This window comes from Andrena cerasifolii, chromosome 3 (assembly GCF_050908995.1).
Source record: "Andrena cerasifolii isolate SP2316 chromosome 3, iyAndCera1_principal, whole genome shotgun sequence".
NCBI lineage: Eukaryota > Metazoa > Arthropoda > Insecta > Hymenoptera > Andrenidae > Andrena > Andrena cerasifolii.
The window spans coordinates 8,424,391-8,441,780 of record NC_135120.1 but is presented as its reverse complement, the minus strand read 5'-3'; the positions used below and the strand labels follow the sequence as shown (position 1 = coordinate 8,441,780).

The following is a 17,390-nucleotide window of genomic DNA, read 5'->3' as shown; positions in this document are numbered from 1 at the left end:
ATAAAGGAGTATCGCCAGGATGTTCTTGTCATAATGACGCCCCTTATCGTCGAGTTTCAAACACGCCCCCGACTACGCGCAAAATGCAAAACGTGCACAGGGACCGCTTTCGCCAATCCGAAAAGTCTTGCTCGAATAAGGACGTCGATATCCCGAGCATCCGTAGATTCAAAATCAGTGACCTAGGAAATAGCGGAATTCACGAGCGTGTATCCCTGGTCCCGTACGTCCGAATCTCCGCGCAGCGCTGACTTAAACACCCAGGCGATCGAGATCCATTTAGGATGCCTCGATCCGCGCTTCTTCTTCTTTTTGTCTTCTTTTCTCATCGCGCGTCTGTCGCTTTTCGTTTTTTTAACGTTCGTCCTTCTTTTTTGTTCATGTACTGGCAGCTGACGGTATCGGTGGCGGTGTCGGCAGCGGAGTGATCGGAGGGGTCGGCGACGACGAGAGGGAGGAACGAGCGACACCGGAACTCGAGAGCGGTACCGGCACCCTGTGCCGCGGCGGGGGTGGCAGCTATCGCCAGTATCCGCCCGATCTTCTGGCCTTCTCCGGAGGTCGAGGCGCCTCGCCGACCAGCCAGGCATCCACGGCACCTGACAACACGCGTCTTCCGAGCCAGCACGCTACGCCCACAACTGCCGCGTACGGCTCACCCTCGAACCAATATCCTGCAGCATTCAAGACCCTGCCCCACAACCGAAGCGTCACACCGTACGGTATCGCGAGCTCCGCGAACGCACCCGTGATGCCTCGTCACGGGTACGTCACGATTCCCAGAAGACCCAGGGCGCCTAGCTGGAGCAGCGGCCCACCCACGTCGCCCACGGACGGATTGGAGCCCGTCTACGACAACCTGGGCCTCCGCACCACCGCGGACGGCAGCTCTGTCCTCTCACTGAACAAAAGCCCCGAGCCGTTGTCCACGATGAGGAGTCGACCTCTGCCAGGGACGCCCGGCTCCCACTACGGCACCATACAACGAAGCACACCGAACATACTGACCAGCAGCCCCATAGACAGAGCCGCCCCGGAGGGCGCCGCGGAATGGCCGACGAAAGTCGCGGACGAGACGACGGATAGCAACCACGTCCTTAGCCAGCAACAGCCGCAGCAGCAACAGTCGGGCAGCAATACGCTCGGCAGGAAAGTACCGCCCAGGCCGCCGCCAAAGCCTAAGAAGAAGTCGACCAACGGACCGCTGTACGAGGACGAGGGCGAGGACGGTACGGAGGTATGATCGACGTACGTCGGACGACGGAGATGAGGCCGCGAGGTGGTGGCCGTGCTGAGGAGAAGAGACGCATGACCGCAGTCACAATAAACCGGTAGTGCCTTCCGAGAAAAGACGAGCCCGCGCTACTGCGGGTCGAGGTTTGGTTCGAGCGCGTAAGTTCGCCGGTCGGGAGTGCTGACGAACGAGCGTGTGCGGGGGCTTCCACACCCGGTGAGACAGGCCGTCGTCGGTTGAACCCGCTGACTCGCTGTGAGAAGCAACCAACTTCTCAGACGCAACGCCTTCACTGGTCACGTTCTTTCTGTTGCTCCTCCCCCGCCGTTTCCTCCCCTTGTGTTTTCTAATTTATTTATCCTCGCGCTGTGCCAGGGTTTACCGCTGTGACTCGCCAGATCGAGAACGTTTGCCGCGCGACCCCGATTTGCGGGAACACGAGAGGATCGAACCACGAGCCCGTGCCTCGAGGAACTCGATGGTACGGTGGACACGGCCGGACGTTGTACTCGTGCTGTTCCTTGGTTCCCGAACAAGTTCGGAGACGAGATCATGCGTGGATCACGCAAGATGCAGCGTAACGAGACACTAGTATTAAGGATAACGTCCCTTCCAGGGGCCGTTCGTCTTATTTATTGACGTGCTTGTCGCATGCCTAATGAAGATCACGTTGAAGCCAAGGCACTGCGGAAACAATAACGTTTTATACGATCTCCTCGTAAAAGCGGTAGTGCGATCGGGCACATCCGACTCTTATTTTCTTTTTTATTTGAGCTTTTACGCTCGCCCCGGCGTGTGTATTAGCCGGGAATAATTTTTACGGGATACTTGAAGTTTAGTGGTGTTTTATCCTCGCGCGTCGCCGGGCACATCCTTCGGGGTGAATGCCAGGCGATGCTATATTTTTCTTTTACCGTTAGTTTTACCGTAGGTTCGTCTTCCCAATTTTTCTTCTCCTTTTTTTTTTATTGTAATCGCGCATTACGTTGGATACTTGACTGCGCCGAGCAAGTAATCGTTGTAACGACATTGTAAATCGGGGTTAAGAGTAAATAATAGCCATGCGTATGGTTCATCAGTATGTAAGGACAAACGTATTAAGCAACAGAGGTGTTAGAGTAACTACTTCTAGTAACTTTAAAGAACGAGTATGTAAAAAAAACATGAGCTAGCTCCCGATCGTATTTGTTCTTCATGCTAATAACGCGAAGATGTTCCAATTAAAGTTCTGCGAGATCCTAATCGGTTCTAGGCTTTCGAAGGGCGCGATCGCGTTCCTCCTTGTCGTGATGATTGACGCTGCACGGCACCGTGACCAAAACGTATTTTGTCGCGTACTCTCTCGTCCTCTGAAGCATAGCACTCCGGGAAATATTTTACTATTCGCGCAGATCACGAAATGTTGCGTGCCACTTCGTTTCTAGGAGCTGGGATCTCGAAGCGCGTTTTGGCTGACTGACGAGTGTGTTGTAAAAAAAAAAAAAAGAAACGAAACTTATAGCTTGTATATACTGTGTATTATATCTAACAAATAGTTCGCCTGTCTTCTGGCAACTCGATCAGACCACACTTTAACGAAACCAGTGGTTTTACGTGACAGAGGGGTATAGAAGCATGGTAATAAAACAGGACGAGTCTATCTACGGGCTAGAGACGCAACTGTGCGAACGAGCAGCTGGCCAATTTGTAATAACGAGGACGTTGTATAGCATACGTAAAACTTACGTACAATTTTATCGCGATCGGAACGTAGGGTGCGATCTGCGTTTAATTGAAAATTGAATTCGAGCGTTTCGTACAACGATCTCTGACAGAAATGCGTCAATGTTTTAAGGCGATTATTTTTTAATTGAATTTTACTCTTAATTCCATCCTTATTGCGGAGACACGATCCATAGTTTTCTGGAGTGAATTTACGAAGTTTTGATCGCATGTTTTTTATGGAATGGCCGCTTCTTTTCGCGATGATTTTTATAAAGCTTTCGGCGATCGGTATCAAGTCGCTCGAGTGAGATTCACTGAACAAAAGGGGAAATATTCGCGGTCAAACTCGATTCCGCCGAGTAAGTACCGAGTAAGCACGGATCATTCTTGAAGCAGAAATTTATCGCTCGTAAGCTACGAACTTGTTATACTTCCGGTACGTTTTATCCGGAGCTTAACGTTGCGTTCCTGCCTTTAGCGGGGATTTTGGGATCGATCGCCTGGCAACTTGTTGCGGACTCAAGCGGATCCTTCCTCGGCAACGTTATTTTGGAACAAGCGGTCTGTTCAAAATCTGTGAAATTTCACTCCTTCCGTTTCGCGAATACGTACTAATCAGAATCTTTAGGAGCTACCGTGTATTCGTGGGAAATACAGGACGAGTTACGAAATAATTTGGAGTATTCGTATGTCTCCTTTCCTTAATGGTAGAAAAAGGTTCAGCGGTGTAACAGTATTCCCTCCTATGACTTCACTTTTTGTATGACTGTCAGAATATACCCGCAAGCCGCAATTGCACATTTTTATTATAAATTTAGAAGAGAATGAATTATACTTCGCGAGAGCAGACTTATGAAAAATGAGGTTTCATAAAAGCATGAACCCCTTATCTTCTTCCCCTGCAACCTGCTTCCCCCTCCAACTAAGAGGAGATACAACTCGTTCCGTTATGCCCCTCATCATGCCCTCGCGTTCAAGAGAAACGATCCTGCTGCCCTTCAAAATGACTACTCGCCAGCAGGAATAATACCGATCTATAGTAGCGACGACTGACGAACTGGTCGATTCAATGACTACGAGATGACTTCCCCGTTTATCGTGACGCACCTAACAGTATTACGAGAGAGACTCAAGGACGATGACGCGGTGCTGGTGAGAGGGCGCGGAGAAAATCGCGACGCGCTCGTGTGGCTTCGTTTCCCTCGGCTACGTTCAATATTATAGCGATTATACATTGTATTAGCGTAATTACCAACGGGAAGTATGGCGGGAGAGTACCGCGAGTCGGAGGAGCATTGAGCCAAGGGTGTTGTTCAGGGGCAATTGGATCCGCGAAACAGGTGCCAATCGGCAGCGTTCTCCATTGTCCAATCCCAGGGGGTGGTGGATCGAGTACACCTCGGTGATCGGACGGAGAAAGCTGCCACCGTAATCAACGGGCTTAGAGTCGAGGCTGCGCGAGCGGTGATCGTCGTGAATTATTTTAAGCGGCCTAGCAGAGTCGCGGCTCGTCCGATCCAATCGTTGTGCTGCGCCCTGTACATACACACAGACCTAATCGCACGTTAACTCACGGACGTTTGTTTATAATGTAAATGTGGAAGATACGCACGTTAAACGCAGCGCGGCACGACCGGTTGGTACGGCGCCACGAGTATATTTTTGTAATTTTGTATTTTGACGGGTTCTCCGGCGACACGTCCAGGCCCACTGCAACCGCGCGGGGAAGACAGGCTCGTTCTCATCCCTCGGAGATCAGTGACACCGGCTCCCGAGGAATCGATTAAACCTGCCGCGCATCCTGCGCGTCGCACGCGGCACGAGCAGTAAAACATAATTGAACGGTCGTTAGGTTTCTACGATATATCGCGGCTGCGATCCGCCTCTCAGAAACTCGGTTCCCGGCGCGCTCCTCCACGCTGCTTTTCTCCATCCGCGTTAGCACTTGCACGTGTATTCCGCGGGATTATGGTGCGCTCGAAATTAAAAGGCATCAAGTAGGAAACTGAGGGTAGTACGTGACTGCTCCACGGTTCGGGCACGTGCGTTAATGAGAATAAAATTCGTATACACTGATGTCGCAGAGTAAAGTTAACATAGAGCTACACACGAGGCGGGGACTTCTAACTGTCCCTCGACGACCGGTCATCCGCTTTTACCTTTGATCGCTGCTGCCCGCAGCCTCGAGATTCTCATCTTCGATCAAGTCTCCAGCTATGAGATGCTCCGTTCATCCAACGATGCGTAATCCCATCTACTCTTCGCGTTCATTCGCAAGATTCCGACGACCATCATGCACCCAGTTCCTGGCAATTACTTTTCCCATCATCTAAAGTTCTTCCAATTAATTCTGAGAAGTCAAAACTTTTTCCATTCCACTTCCCTCGCAGAGAGGCAGACGCTTCTTCGCGCGTCGACGAGGCTCCTGTCGCGTTGAACGTCGCGCGGGATCGCGACTCGTCCCTTTTGATGCACAGAAGCTCCTATTCGGCGATAGCAGGACAAGTACACGCGAAAATAGAACACGCGCAAGCCCCGCAATTACAGGGGTTGGGAGGGATGAGAGCCGTGTATTCTATGCACTATTAGCCGAGGCATGTTTACCAGGGCTCGCACATGACGAGCCACCAGTCAGCGTGCAATTATTATCGCGAGATACTTTGTGCGCGTGGTTAGGCTTTAATGAGACCTCCTCTCTTTGACACCCCAACGCCGCAATAACATAGTTCACGTGCGCCCGGCCCCCGGGAAGCTCCTCCGCCCTCGCGGCGATCCTGTTCGGAATCGATAGACGCCAGCCTGCTTCGATCCTCCGTGTCGAGCGTCATCTCTTCTTCTAATGACTCTGCGTGTCTGCCTGTCGGGTATACATCCGCCTGAAGTCGTTACGACGGAAGTCAAAGGAGGATCGGGGGAGGGAGGGGGATGGGGCGAAGCTGGTGCAGTTGCGAATGTTGGGGCACGTTTCACTTAGTATTTTTAATGAGACACACACGCGCGACCGCCTCCGTCGAGATTTCTTCGCATAAACGAAACGAAAGATGGGAATCAAAAGGGGAGCAGCCGCGACTCGCGGCGAAAGGGCGGCTCAAGACGTCGACGGGGGACGTTGGTAGAGAACGACGTTGTTAGGCTCGCGTTGTCGATAGGATTTGTCACCGGTTTCCGGTTGGATCATAGATCGCTCGATGAGCCAGTCGGAAGAGCAGGACTACCGTTTTCGAAGATGATCAGAAATTTGTTATCACGCCGGAATATCGCATATTGACAAGCTTGAAACCCGGGAGGGGGCGGGAAATTGAAAAAGGAATATCGGCGTCAACAGAAATAACGTGTTCGCGCATAAAAAGCCGAGCGTAAATTTTTTAAACCGAACAGACAATTCGGACGTGACTTTCAAGAGATGCGATCGTAAAATCGTCAATCAGGCGACACACGTTGACATGCAAAACGGGACACGTAACTGGGAACCGTTCCGATAACTCTGTAAATATTGATTTCAACAAAAATCCCCTCCGACAAATTCTCCATAGTCCAAAGAGGCTTACACGATGCACTGTTAGCAATCGTGTTACCATTTGAATTTTTTTTAGGCCCCAAAGTCACCCACCCTTTGAAATAAAGAACAAGCTTTTCATACAGCTACGAGATCGAATCAGAAAAGAAACTAACTAATCGTGCGCATTTATGCTAACGAAGCCAGTGATTTATCAAGTCGCTCCGTTTAAAGACGCACTGAAAAGTCGTATTATTCTTCCGTTCATTTTAATCCCAAGACACCATGCAAATACCGTGCTTATTGTTTTTACTAAGCTCCGACACTTCAACGGGATTTCCTAGATAATTTCTCAGACCCCCGACACTGAATTATTGGCACGAAGTTCTCGACCACATCTATGAGAGCGTGCAAATGAAAGTACCGTCCAATACACCGATCCGACCATAACCATCTGGACGTCACGCGTGTGTAATTAATCTAATTCAACGAAGGACTGATTTATCCGGAGGAGCTCGACGTTCCTCGACGATTCTAATCATCTCTACGACGATCTCTGTACAACGTTTTTTATCTGCTAGGCGCCAATCCTAGACGCTTCGTTCACGGTAACCGATAATACGATTGGTAAAAATATAAGAAATTTGATTTTTTAATCCTGGACTATGTACTCGATCGACAGACAACTACGAGAAATGCATTGTCGCGTCACGTTGTACATACACATTCCAGAAAACATGATAGTAATCTTTATTGCCGCATTGTTTCCGTTCAACAGCATTTCCCTGATGCACAGTGGGTAGTATGAATGTTTAAAATCTGATTTCCGAGGATCCGCCGTCAGCTACGACGGCGGTGATGTTATTTAAATTGTATAGAGTTCGGAAGCACTGTGCATTAATTGAAACGGCCGTTCCTTTGCGCACTAAATCGCGTACACTCTCGTGAAGCTCGTACAATCTCAGCGTCCGTTCACTCGCCCCCGAATATTAGCCGCTCTTCGAAGACTGATATTTTCGAAACTCCAGACGACGTAATTTCGTTTGATGCGTTAGAGTTATTGATCCAAAGGAATTGCGCTCCTAATAGAATGGACAAACGTGGCTAAGCCATGCCGTAGGCAGCTATAAAGAGACTGTGCCCGAAGGATCGCGCGAAAATAATGTTTCCGCGTGTAGAGCGTCGGAAGAAAATTCAAGCGAAAGCGTAAGAGTAAGATACGATCGAAATAGAAGTTCCGATGAAGAACGATCGTGTGACCAGAAATAATGTCCGTAGCGAATGTATAGACACGTACAGATCCTGGCGGAGCATCGAAGCGATAAAACAGCGCCGCTCGATGCAAGATCGGATGGATCTCGAACGAAATTGCGTTATACCTAACGATCGCTCGGATCGTGTCCTAATCGTCGTTGAGATTGCCTAATAATAATTCATTCCATTCACGCCAGGTCTGTAACGAATGCTAAAAGGACTTCACTTTTCCGTGTGTATACTATAACGTGTTATAATAATACGGTGCAGAAAACGCGAAGCGTGTTCCTGACGAGGGGTTGTTAAGCGAAGGTGTGTGGGGGTGGACGTGGTTTCTGTGGATCAGGCCAGCGTCCGACTTTCTTGTACTTGATGAATGTGTGCAGACTTATGGGGCTGAGTCATGAATAAATGACGTTTACACGTTAACATATTTTCGTATCTCGTACAGCTCTCGTTGTACAGGATAAAAACGCTTTCAAGTGTTTTTATCGTAATAAGGGATTATTATAGGTGTAAAGGAACTATGTTTGCGTGTCACGATATTAGGCGTAAGGGAACCTTCTTAGGGAACGTAGCGTCGTTCGGATTTTCTTTTACTTATAGATCCTAGATGACATAGGAACGTTAAGGATGGATAATCGGCGTTAAAAGAAAAAATTTCGAAACGTTGATCATGTCTTATTTTCCTGTTCTTTATTATATACCTTTCTTTTTTTTATTAATGCGCCTGTTATCATGCTATTATTATCGTCGCTGTGGCTAATATTTAATATTGCTATCGATTTATTGCGGTTACGTTGAGCTGTTATTATCATTGTGCTCCGTTGATGGTCACAATTATTTTTCTACGAACGTTTGTACCGTGAAACACGCGACTCGCCTCGTACGACAGGACTTAATTTTGTTCGGTGTAGCGTTTCGGCCGAGTTATAATTTATACATGCCATGTCAGTGTACTATCATTGTAAATATTATACATATTTTATAAATGAAACTATCTAGCGTGACTGTAACATTAAGAGAATGTACTGAAAGCACCACTCTGTACACTCCACTACGATGATTAAATTTTAATAAATATTTCCCAACCCCCATCGCGGCGTTCCGATGCGACTCCACCTAATGCGCCGGATAAGAATACGGCCGAAGGGTTTCTGTGATTTTTCATGACAGTTTTTATTCGGAAAAATAGCATTAATATTAGCATCTTTACAGTTTCTCAAAATATAAATATAATCTGGTTCGTTTGGTTCACACAGGCTTTATTATTTTCTCTTCTTTGGTTACTTTCTTCAACTTTGATAGGGCACTCTCGCCGTACTTCGTCACCAGCTCTTCGACAAAGTCGTCCTTCAACTTCTTCAGGCATCTAAAACGAAGTTGCAAGAGAAAAGCAGATTAGTTTAATTCGGGAAGATGACTTTATCATTTACTGGAGTACACAACGCGACGAAACCTCCAACGCGCTGTACTGGGCGTCTATCTCCCCAAGGTGTTAAATCTATAAATTGTTTTGAACGCATTTAATGGTACTTTACCTCCTATAAATAGAGTCGGTTCTGAACTTGCCGATGTCGAGACTAGGGGCATGAGGTCGGTGAATAATGAACGTATCCGGCAAGACAATGTACCTATATAAATCTTCAATTTATGGCATTGCGCTATAGTGCCCGAATGCTGTAAAAGTTAGTTTAAAAAAAAAAAGATAGTCACGAATCATCTCTTACTTGTAGTCTAATACCGTCAAATGCGTTAGATAGGAAACTTTGTTCCAACCGAAGCCAATAAATCTGGTATCGTATCGCGGTGCCAATCTCGAGACTACGATGTACGGCTCAAAATCTGGCTCCCAAGAAACCTATGAATAACGTTAGCTAAATTGTCTCCCCATTAAAGCAACGAGCAAGGTCTTCGGCGGACATACTTCGTACGGTTCCATGGTGTTCCGCCAGTAACTGTAATTCGTGGCAGCGTGGCCCTGCGTCCAAACATGGTAACGAAATGTGTACAAAACGCCGCGCTTCAAGAACTTCAGTAGCTCTTCCTTGTTAGCGGGGAAAGTGAACCTACAAAACGCATATCGTGCACGCAAGAATATCGCAATGTTTCGGCGGCGGGGGTATACCTGTATCGTTCGGTTTCAAACGCAGGAACGATCAAAGCTACTTTGTCCGACTCGCTAATATTTAATTTAGCGATGTAGCCCATGAGGCTCTCGTGTAGCCCGTATTGCGGCAGAAAATCAACATCCAGTTGAAAAATAAATGGAGTCGATACGTATGACATCGCAGTGTTCCTCAAATAATTGATCGGGTACAATTCCTGGATAAAACACACCCTCGTGTAATTAAATATGCGCGTATTGCGTTAAACTGATTGGCTATCTACGCCTAATAGAGAATTCCTTGCTACTGTCGGTTCACTTTACGGAAATGTTAGCTTTGTTACTGGATATCTGTTGCTAGTGAACCATCGACATTAATTATAGAATCCGTCGAGTTCTTATGCAGACGTAAATGAAACGCACCCCATCTTTGTACACCACGTGGTAAGCAATGTTCTTCCTCTTTCGCAGCTCGACGGAACCACGCACGAACTCGAGGAAATTCTGGACTTCAGCATCGGTGAGGTATAGCGCGACGCTTATGGTCCCTGACCAGTGTTTCGATAGGTCTTCCAGCAACGGTATTCTCTCCACGCTACACTGAATTACTAGAGCGACGTCCGCCGAGGCGTACACGTTGTATTCGTACTCGAGAAGAAACGGATGGGTGCGATACAGCATGGTGGCACCTCGCGTGAAATCCCGACACGGGCTGGACTCGTTGTACTAGAATTTGGCAGTTCCAATCTTTGCGGTGTTGGGATCTGACATGGGGGCGGGGCATAGCCAAGGTGGCGCCGATATGGGTACAAGATACATGTGTTGTACATGCGATAATAATGTAGTTTTTTGCGAAAATGTTCCTTTCTATGCAAAGTATTTGCGATTGGGCAGATTCAAATCCCGCTCAGCGGAATTGTTTGCAACGGCACGAGGAGAACAGGCAGGAATTGATGTGTACCCAACGAGCGCTTCTACTTTCCGCCACCAGATGTCATGGTGACGGATGTCAGATTAGTGATCCGTCTAGGTAGTGATCGGAACAACGTGTATCGTCGCTGATTGGTTGCTGCGATTTGGAGCAAAAGCAACAGAAATACTGATAGAAAGAGACAGACAGAGACAAAAAGAGAGAGAGAAATACTGATAGAAAGAGATAGATAAACGTTTAGGTTATGTTATTTGCGATTTTGCTCCAAAATGGCTGCGCTTATACCGATCACTCCCTAGAGGATCACTATGTCAGATCCCAATACAACGATGGTTCAGAGAAAGTTTAAGTTTAACACACAGACGGTAGCAAAGATAGTAGGTACAGTTGGCACAGTTGCCACAACCAAGCAGAGTTGCCACATAGAGTGAGAATATTCACCAGAATATACTAAATAACAGTAGCAACGCGTTAAAGTTACTTGATTCGAAGAAAGAAAGGTAGAGGAAGTGCAGCATATTTGGAATACCGAAGTATTTAATAAACTACTAACGCTATCTAGTTTGTAACTCCGTAAATAATAGGGGCTAATGACCCGTTAACTAATATCACTTGTGGACGAACCGGCATTTTTACATTTTCGACTTAATCTGCAGAGTAAGAACATGCCAATCTGCAAAACACTTTCAGCAAGTATTCAATCGTTCTAATCATGGTTAAAATATGTCGAAACTTTAGATTTAAACACTTAATCTGCTCATTTACATGTTCCTTCTATGGTTCCATGTCAGTTTTGCGATAATTTGCAGAATACAAAGTATGACATGAAATTTTAGGTTTCAATGCCATGCTGCTAATTCGAAATACCGAAGGTTTGAAGTTTAAGTGTCGAAATACGCTGAATTTTTCAATCATTTTGCCCTGTAAAAAGTATGAAATGGTTAATCCAAAAAGGTTTCCGTGATAGCCACTGATGTTCTGAATAACGTGTAAAAATTCCAGACTGATTGGTCTAATAGTTTTTCTGCAATCACCTGCTCCAGTTGAAAAAAATGTTGTTTTGAGATAATTGCGTTTTAAGTTTTAAAACAAATTAAAAAAATTCTTTTAATTTTTTTTTGTATAATATGAGAGTAGCTTAATAAATACCAAACAGATTTATTGCATTATAAGTTGTATCTAAGGAGAAAAAAATCTTTAAAAATATCTTAATTTTTTAAACCGTCACAGTGGACTGACCCTTAGGTTTATAAAGGGAAGGTAAATTGAAATACCGGTATTCCAATATACCTGCACCCTAACGAAATCGATACTTCCTGTCATTTTTCATTTAGACCACAGTTTCAGTTACTTTTGGTTTGTTATTATTACTGAGGGTTTGAAACATAAAAGTGTATTATTAGTTTCTATATGATATTATGCAGTTTTATTTGCTCCCACCCTCTGCCGTAATTGTTTATTCGTCTTAAACAAACTGGTATTCCAAATATACCGCACTTCCTCTACCGTTGCAACAGTTACACCTCTATACAGGTTTTTCTTACTTGGGACACACTTTCGTGTTTATCACAACCGAATAAGCGTCTGCGTAGCAGGTTCCCGTCCATTTCGAGGAAGACCTTGTGCAACTTACGGAACTCATTGATGTGCTTATTATATACATCCTGCTTTCGAGGGGAATTCCAATGCACGATCTAAAAGGAGCCGCACGACAGTCGTGGAAAACTCTTGGAGCGAAGGGAGGTAAAAGTATTACCAATGAAGGGGGGAGTTTACGTACACTTATGCGATCAGCGTCGCGATAACAGAGATCGCTGATGGTGTGGTCGCTCAGCTGAATATTCCACGTGCACTCTATTTTGTACACGACAGAGGGGTGCTCTTTGATAACAGCATTGATCACGTCCTGATCGGCTAAGCTAGTCTCCGGTATAAAGGCCAGCACGCGCTTCGTAACAGTTTCCCACAGGCTCGTAAATTTTCTGTTACGTAGTTGCTGCAAGTGCATTAGCATCACGCCGGTGTTGAAGCCCCGTCCCAGAGCCGGCCATGGCCGTTGACCGTAAGACAACGCCTTTATGTACCAGTGGCTCTGATTCTCCGTCAGTCCGAGGGCCTGCTCGTTCGAGAACTTCTCGAACATCCTCCAGAGCAAGCTAACGTCGTTCAGGACGGTCACGTCCGTGTCGAATACGAGCACTTTGTCCTCCCGCATCGCATCCGGCAGGATTAATTTCAGAAGCCCGTAAACGCCGGAGTAATGCTTGTTCGGTATCCAGGACACCATCGGCACCCATCCCTCGGCCTTGTAATACGTCAAGTTCACTGGAACGAGCGAACGGGGAAAAAAATTGTCGACGTCAGAGACTCGCGCGGCGTTCGCCAGCTCCCATCCGTTCCTTGGGCAACGCCACACCCCGGGGTTAATTGGTCGTTCAAATTTAGTTCACCCGGCCAGCACGCTTAATTCTTGCAATCGGACTAACAGCGCGAGGTTAGACATTTTTTTTCAGGGGACGTTCGTTGCTAATGCCGTGGAAGTGTAACGCTCTTGAACTAAGATCGATGGAAAACCTGCAGGATCTTTCGTTTCAATTTATAAGTGGATATGTGTACATAGGACCAGTGGCGCACTCAGGAGTTAACCCTGGGGAGAACCGAGTCGAACGGATAAAAATAATTTCGCTGTACTTCCGAATGGCCCCAGTGGTCGATCGACATATGGTTTGACGGGAGGGGTGGGGAGCGCGTGTGGATCCTAAATCTAAAATTGTTGCTTCGGGAATTTATTAGTTTCCGAGATATTAATACAAATCTTTTAGCGATTCTGTTTACTTATTCCGACACAACGCATTCCACTTTCCAATTTGTCCTGGATATTAGTATTGGCTGGGGCTAGATGAGTGCGGGGGGCGCGTAAAGCAAGGTAGAATGGAACCGATGTGTTTGAAGATTTGAACCAGATACTTGCGGGTAACATCCATCCTATTATTCAGGTGGATACCTATTATTCTATTGATAATCAATTATTATACTCTAGGGGGGGGGGGTGATTCTACAGGCCAAAATAAGACGAAAATATAAGATACAATTTTGTGATATCGCGTTTCGTTTTCGAGAAAATTGGCTTTGAATTTCAGCTAAATATGCATGCCATTTAGGCGTCTGAGGGGCGCAGAGGTAAGAAGACGGCGTCCAGCTGTCCGTAGAACAAATTGAGGGTCAGGATGGGTCCCCGTTAGGGCTACGTGTATGCAGTTCAAAAAAATAATTTGTAAAAAAAAATTAATAATGATTTTTTATTAATATTTCGGAAACTAATAAATACCCGAAGCTATAATTTTAGATTTAGGCTCCACACCCCCTCCCTACCTCTCTCCCCAAACCTCGTGTGGTTCGGCCACTGGGGCCATTCGGAAGTATATCCAATAATTTTAATACAAACTCAATAAAATTCATTAATAACAATTTATTTAAACAATAAAATCCAGCTTCCTTTTCTTTTTACAAAGCTCTTGAATTACTTCAGCCGTAGTTACATTAATCTCTTTTTCCTTTTTCTTTGGGTGCGCCACTGCACAGGAATATACGTTGTACGCGTATGTATATACGACAGTTGAAGATGGATTTGGGATTAATTCGTCCATTTGATGGACCCTAAGGAACAGATGAGAATGGCAATCGCGGCGAGGGTTTACTAACCATGTGGTAGATCCCATGTTTCAAACAGGGTCGTCAGTGTTCTCTTTGCGATCTCGTCGACGAGCAAGTGAAAGTGCAGAGGTTTAGTACGATAGAATAAAACGGATTTTACTACTGTCACCAGAGCGAACGTTGAATTGTAGCCAGCGCACACCATCGCGATGTGTATGGTCTCGCACTTTGCCTTAAAAGAGAACGACGTTAACGGTCTACCGCCGATCTTCGACGTTTCAATCTTTAAGTTCTTTCTAATGGGATAGTTAGTCTTTTCATTCCTATGTGATATATACAGGGTGGTTCTCAAGTGCGTGTCACCTTTCTTTAAGTTGTTGATTGACCTCATAAATTCAGGAGAAATAAAAGAGTGGGGCGTTCGAATCGTTGGCCTGGAATTCGACGACTACCGTTTAGTTCTACAGTGAAGAGAACACCACGACTAAATGTGAAGGCGAGATGAAACTCGGCTCTCCAAACTTCCAAGTTCTTTACAAGGAAAAGAATCAAACGGGATTACAGGAAATCGATCGATTGAATCACGGAATTGGGATTTGAAAGCCGGATCTTTCATTTGAAACGGAAGACTGCTTGAACCAATTGAGCTAGCCAGACCACTGATAGCCTCTTTCACCGCAACCCTAATATTCGATAATGCCTACCACTTACTAACGTCTGACACACAATTAAGAATCACCTTGCAACAATTTTTTTATTCGTACAGACTGAAATCCCCGGTGTGTCTTAACACTGAGAGCTTCGAAGACTGAACATCGACGAACTAACGGGATAAATGTGGGAAAACTTTGCTTTTACCTCGACGCGATCATTTTCGGATCGCAAATTTTCGAGGGCGAGCTGTTTCGCGTAGAAATTCGTTTTTTCCACGTCCATCGACAAGCTCGATTTCCCATCGAGTTTGAAGGAACCGATTTCAGCGGAGGGAACTACAAGAACACACGCTACGTCAAGAACAAGATCCGGCGGAGCAATAACGCAGATATTACCATTCAACAATAAATACAGGTAAAAGACTGTCGACGGTACTAAAACGCCCAACAAACATCCTAGCCATGATCGAGCCATTGTAATATGATAGACATATTTCCCAACTCGTAGAATGATTAGCGAGTAAATTTTATCGTACGAGTGCCAAGATCTACAAACAAAAACGTGGAATTAATGCGGCAATCGAACACACTGGCTGTGATGTAATTGCATCACTTTTATATAGTTTCACGTTTCTTGCTTTAAAACCCTTTATACACTACAGCTAGGGAATACAATCCCGGGATACGGGATCCCACGATCCCGGCTATTTTTTGGATTCCAAAAATCCCGGGATTTCATATAACTAATCCCGAGAATTTTGGGATTTTTTAAAAATCTGAATTACTTTATGAACACCTGAAAAAAATATAAAAATAAACAGAGTAAATAAACATAGTCATTCCATAATAATGACGATAATAGTAATAATGATTTATTTAAATAATAATGTTAAGTCGCATACAGCTAACTGCACCATATTTATTTTTACAATGATATTCTCACTTTCCGCTATTTCGAAATCACGCGAGTTGCAAATCGCAACTTCTCTGAACACGTAAAGTCGAAATATTGTAGTTATATACGTACGTACTTTAGGTGCTTTGCTGTTTCTTCCTTCGCATTTCCACAAATCTTCATAATGGTTTACTGATTTTATTATTATTTCAGACTAATGATAGACTGTAAGTTCGTTTACATTAAATAAAGATTTAGAATTTTAGCACATAATAAATCATTATAATTACTGAAGTTTTCTATTACCCAATCCCGGGATTAGTCCAAAAATCCCGAGACAGACTTTAAAAAATCCCGGGATAGTAAATAATGGCCGGGATTGTATTCCCTAACTACAGCGCTTATAAGCCCGCAGTGGAATCAGCAGAGCGCGCGCGGCGGACGCCTAAAGGCGTCAGCGAATATGGTTAACAAATAGGATTATAAGATTTCAGCACGTGACGTGTGTGTCAAGTCAGGGAAAAAAGTTATAAATACGCTGTTATTTACGTGACATTGAACGCGGTGTTACTTCTAAGTCGAAACATTTAAAAAAACTTTATTATCTATTTCACCTTTATCGAGAGTCATTACGCAGGTACAACACGAGTCAAGTACATGTTCACACGTGACATGTGCAAATGCGACACGGTACAAACAAATGAAAGAGGTTAATTTACGTGTTTGTTGTCCCAACAATGGACTTATTAAAAACAGCAACAGTACCGAAAAACGCTGTTCGAATGAAAGGTGAATTTCCGCAGACACATACCTCCGGTACCGCGACTTTTTTCCCCGACTGTCATCCAATTAAATCCATCGCTCCGAAACCACTTTGGGTACGGGGCTCCACGGGCGTTTAAGAATCTTCTCTGTGAATTTCTACAAACAAAACCTCGCCGAGCACCGGTGCCCGTCGATGCGTCAACGAATAGCAGTTATATCTAGGTGTGTTCACTGTAAACCCGCGTAAATTCACGTAATTACAGTTGCTCGGGAGTAACGTCGGAACGGCACGCATCCTAAACACTCGAAGCAGGAAGTCTAACGTAAATAGTTTAATCACTGGATAACGCAGTCCTAGAATTACCACTCTGTCCGAGCAACGGGACGCGAGACGACGAACAGTCGGTACGTGGTAAGGTAGTTACTCGCTTCTGTTACGAGGGGGCATTGTCTACCCTACGGTCTGAAATTAGCCGCGGGTGCCGCAGCTGCCGGTCGAGAGCTCTTTTCAAAGTGAATTCGACGGAGCACGTCAAAAGTTCGCGGTAGATATTGTAACGCGCAGAACGTAACATTTCTCCGAGATACAACTAGCAGATAGTGCGTAATATATACAGTTCTGCTCGTAACGATTTACCGCTTAGGGGGACACAATCTCGTTTGAGTGTATCAGAAGTATGTTAGTTATATGGCTGTT

The 17,390-nt window shown here is 45.4% G+C and overlaps 2 protein-coding genes across 13 annotated transcripts in view; one reads left to right on the top strand and one right to left on the bottom strand.

Moving 5' to 3' along the window:
* Kek5 (leucine-rich repeat, immunoglobulin-like domain-containing kekkon 5 protein) overlaps positions 1 to 8,685 on the top strand; it is a 256,658-nt gene extending 247,973 nt beyond the window's left edge. For all 8 annotated transcript variants that reach the window (XM_076808519.1, XM_076808518.1, XM_076808521.1 and 5 more), the window contains one exon: positions 393 to 8,685. In XM_076808519.1, coding sequence (XP_076664634.1) covers positions 393 to 1,243 — 851 coding nt within the window. In that variant the 3' untranslated portion in view covers positions 1,244 to 8,685. The remainder of the gene's footprint in view (positions 1 to 392) is intronic.
* A 157-nt stretch (positions 8,686 to 8,842) lies between these two features.
* Positions 8,843 to 17,051, bottom strand: LOC143366984 (xylosyl- and glucuronyltransferase LARGE1). Of its 5 annotated transcripts, none has more exons than XM_076808536.1 (12): positions 16,740 to 17,051; positions 15,430 to 15,581; positions 15,239 to 15,369; positions 14,429 to 14,612; positions 12,507 to 13,051; positions 12,271 to 12,420; positions 10,219 to 10,521; positions 9,817 to 10,013; positions 9,616 to 9,757; positions 9,419 to 9,549; positions 9,230 to 9,322; positions 8,843 to 9,060 (listed from the first exon to the last, which is right to left on the bottom strand). In XM_076808536.1, the coding sequence occupies exons 2-12, from the start codon at positions 15,506 to 15,508 to the stop codon at positions 8,943 to 8,945; spliced, it is 2,073 nt and encodes a 690-aa protein (XP_076664651.1). In that variant the 5' UTR covers positions 15,509 to 15,581; positions 16,740 to 17,051; the 3' UTR covers positions 8,843 to 8,942. The 5 variants fall into 5 exon arrangements, 4 of the variants coding, with proteins under 4 accessions (XP_076664651.1, XP_076664650.1, XP_076664652.1 ...); XM_076808535.1 differs by lacking the exon at positions 16,740 to 17,051 and adding an exon at positions 16,065 to 16,126; XR_013084878.1 differs by lacking the exon at positions 16,740 to 17,051 and adding an exon at positions 16,065 to 16,126 and having other exon boundaries at positions 9,042 to 9,060; positions 9,230 to 9,332.
* Positions 17,052 to 17,390: the final 339 nt, after the last annotated feature.

Coding starts and splice junctions, on each gene's coding strand:
- LOC143366984 (XM_076808535.1), bottom strand. CDS start 16,111: ATGAAGATTTGTGGAAATGCGAAGGAAGAAACAGCAAAGCACCTAAA. Junction 9,550..9,615: donor ACACCATGGAACCGTACGAA/GTATGTCCGCCG, acceptor CGTTATTCATAG/GTTTCTTGGGAGCCAGATTT. Junction 9,323..9,418: donor TTGACGGTATTAGACTACAA/GTAAGAGATGAT, acceptor AGATTTATATAG/GTACATTGTCTTGCCGGATA.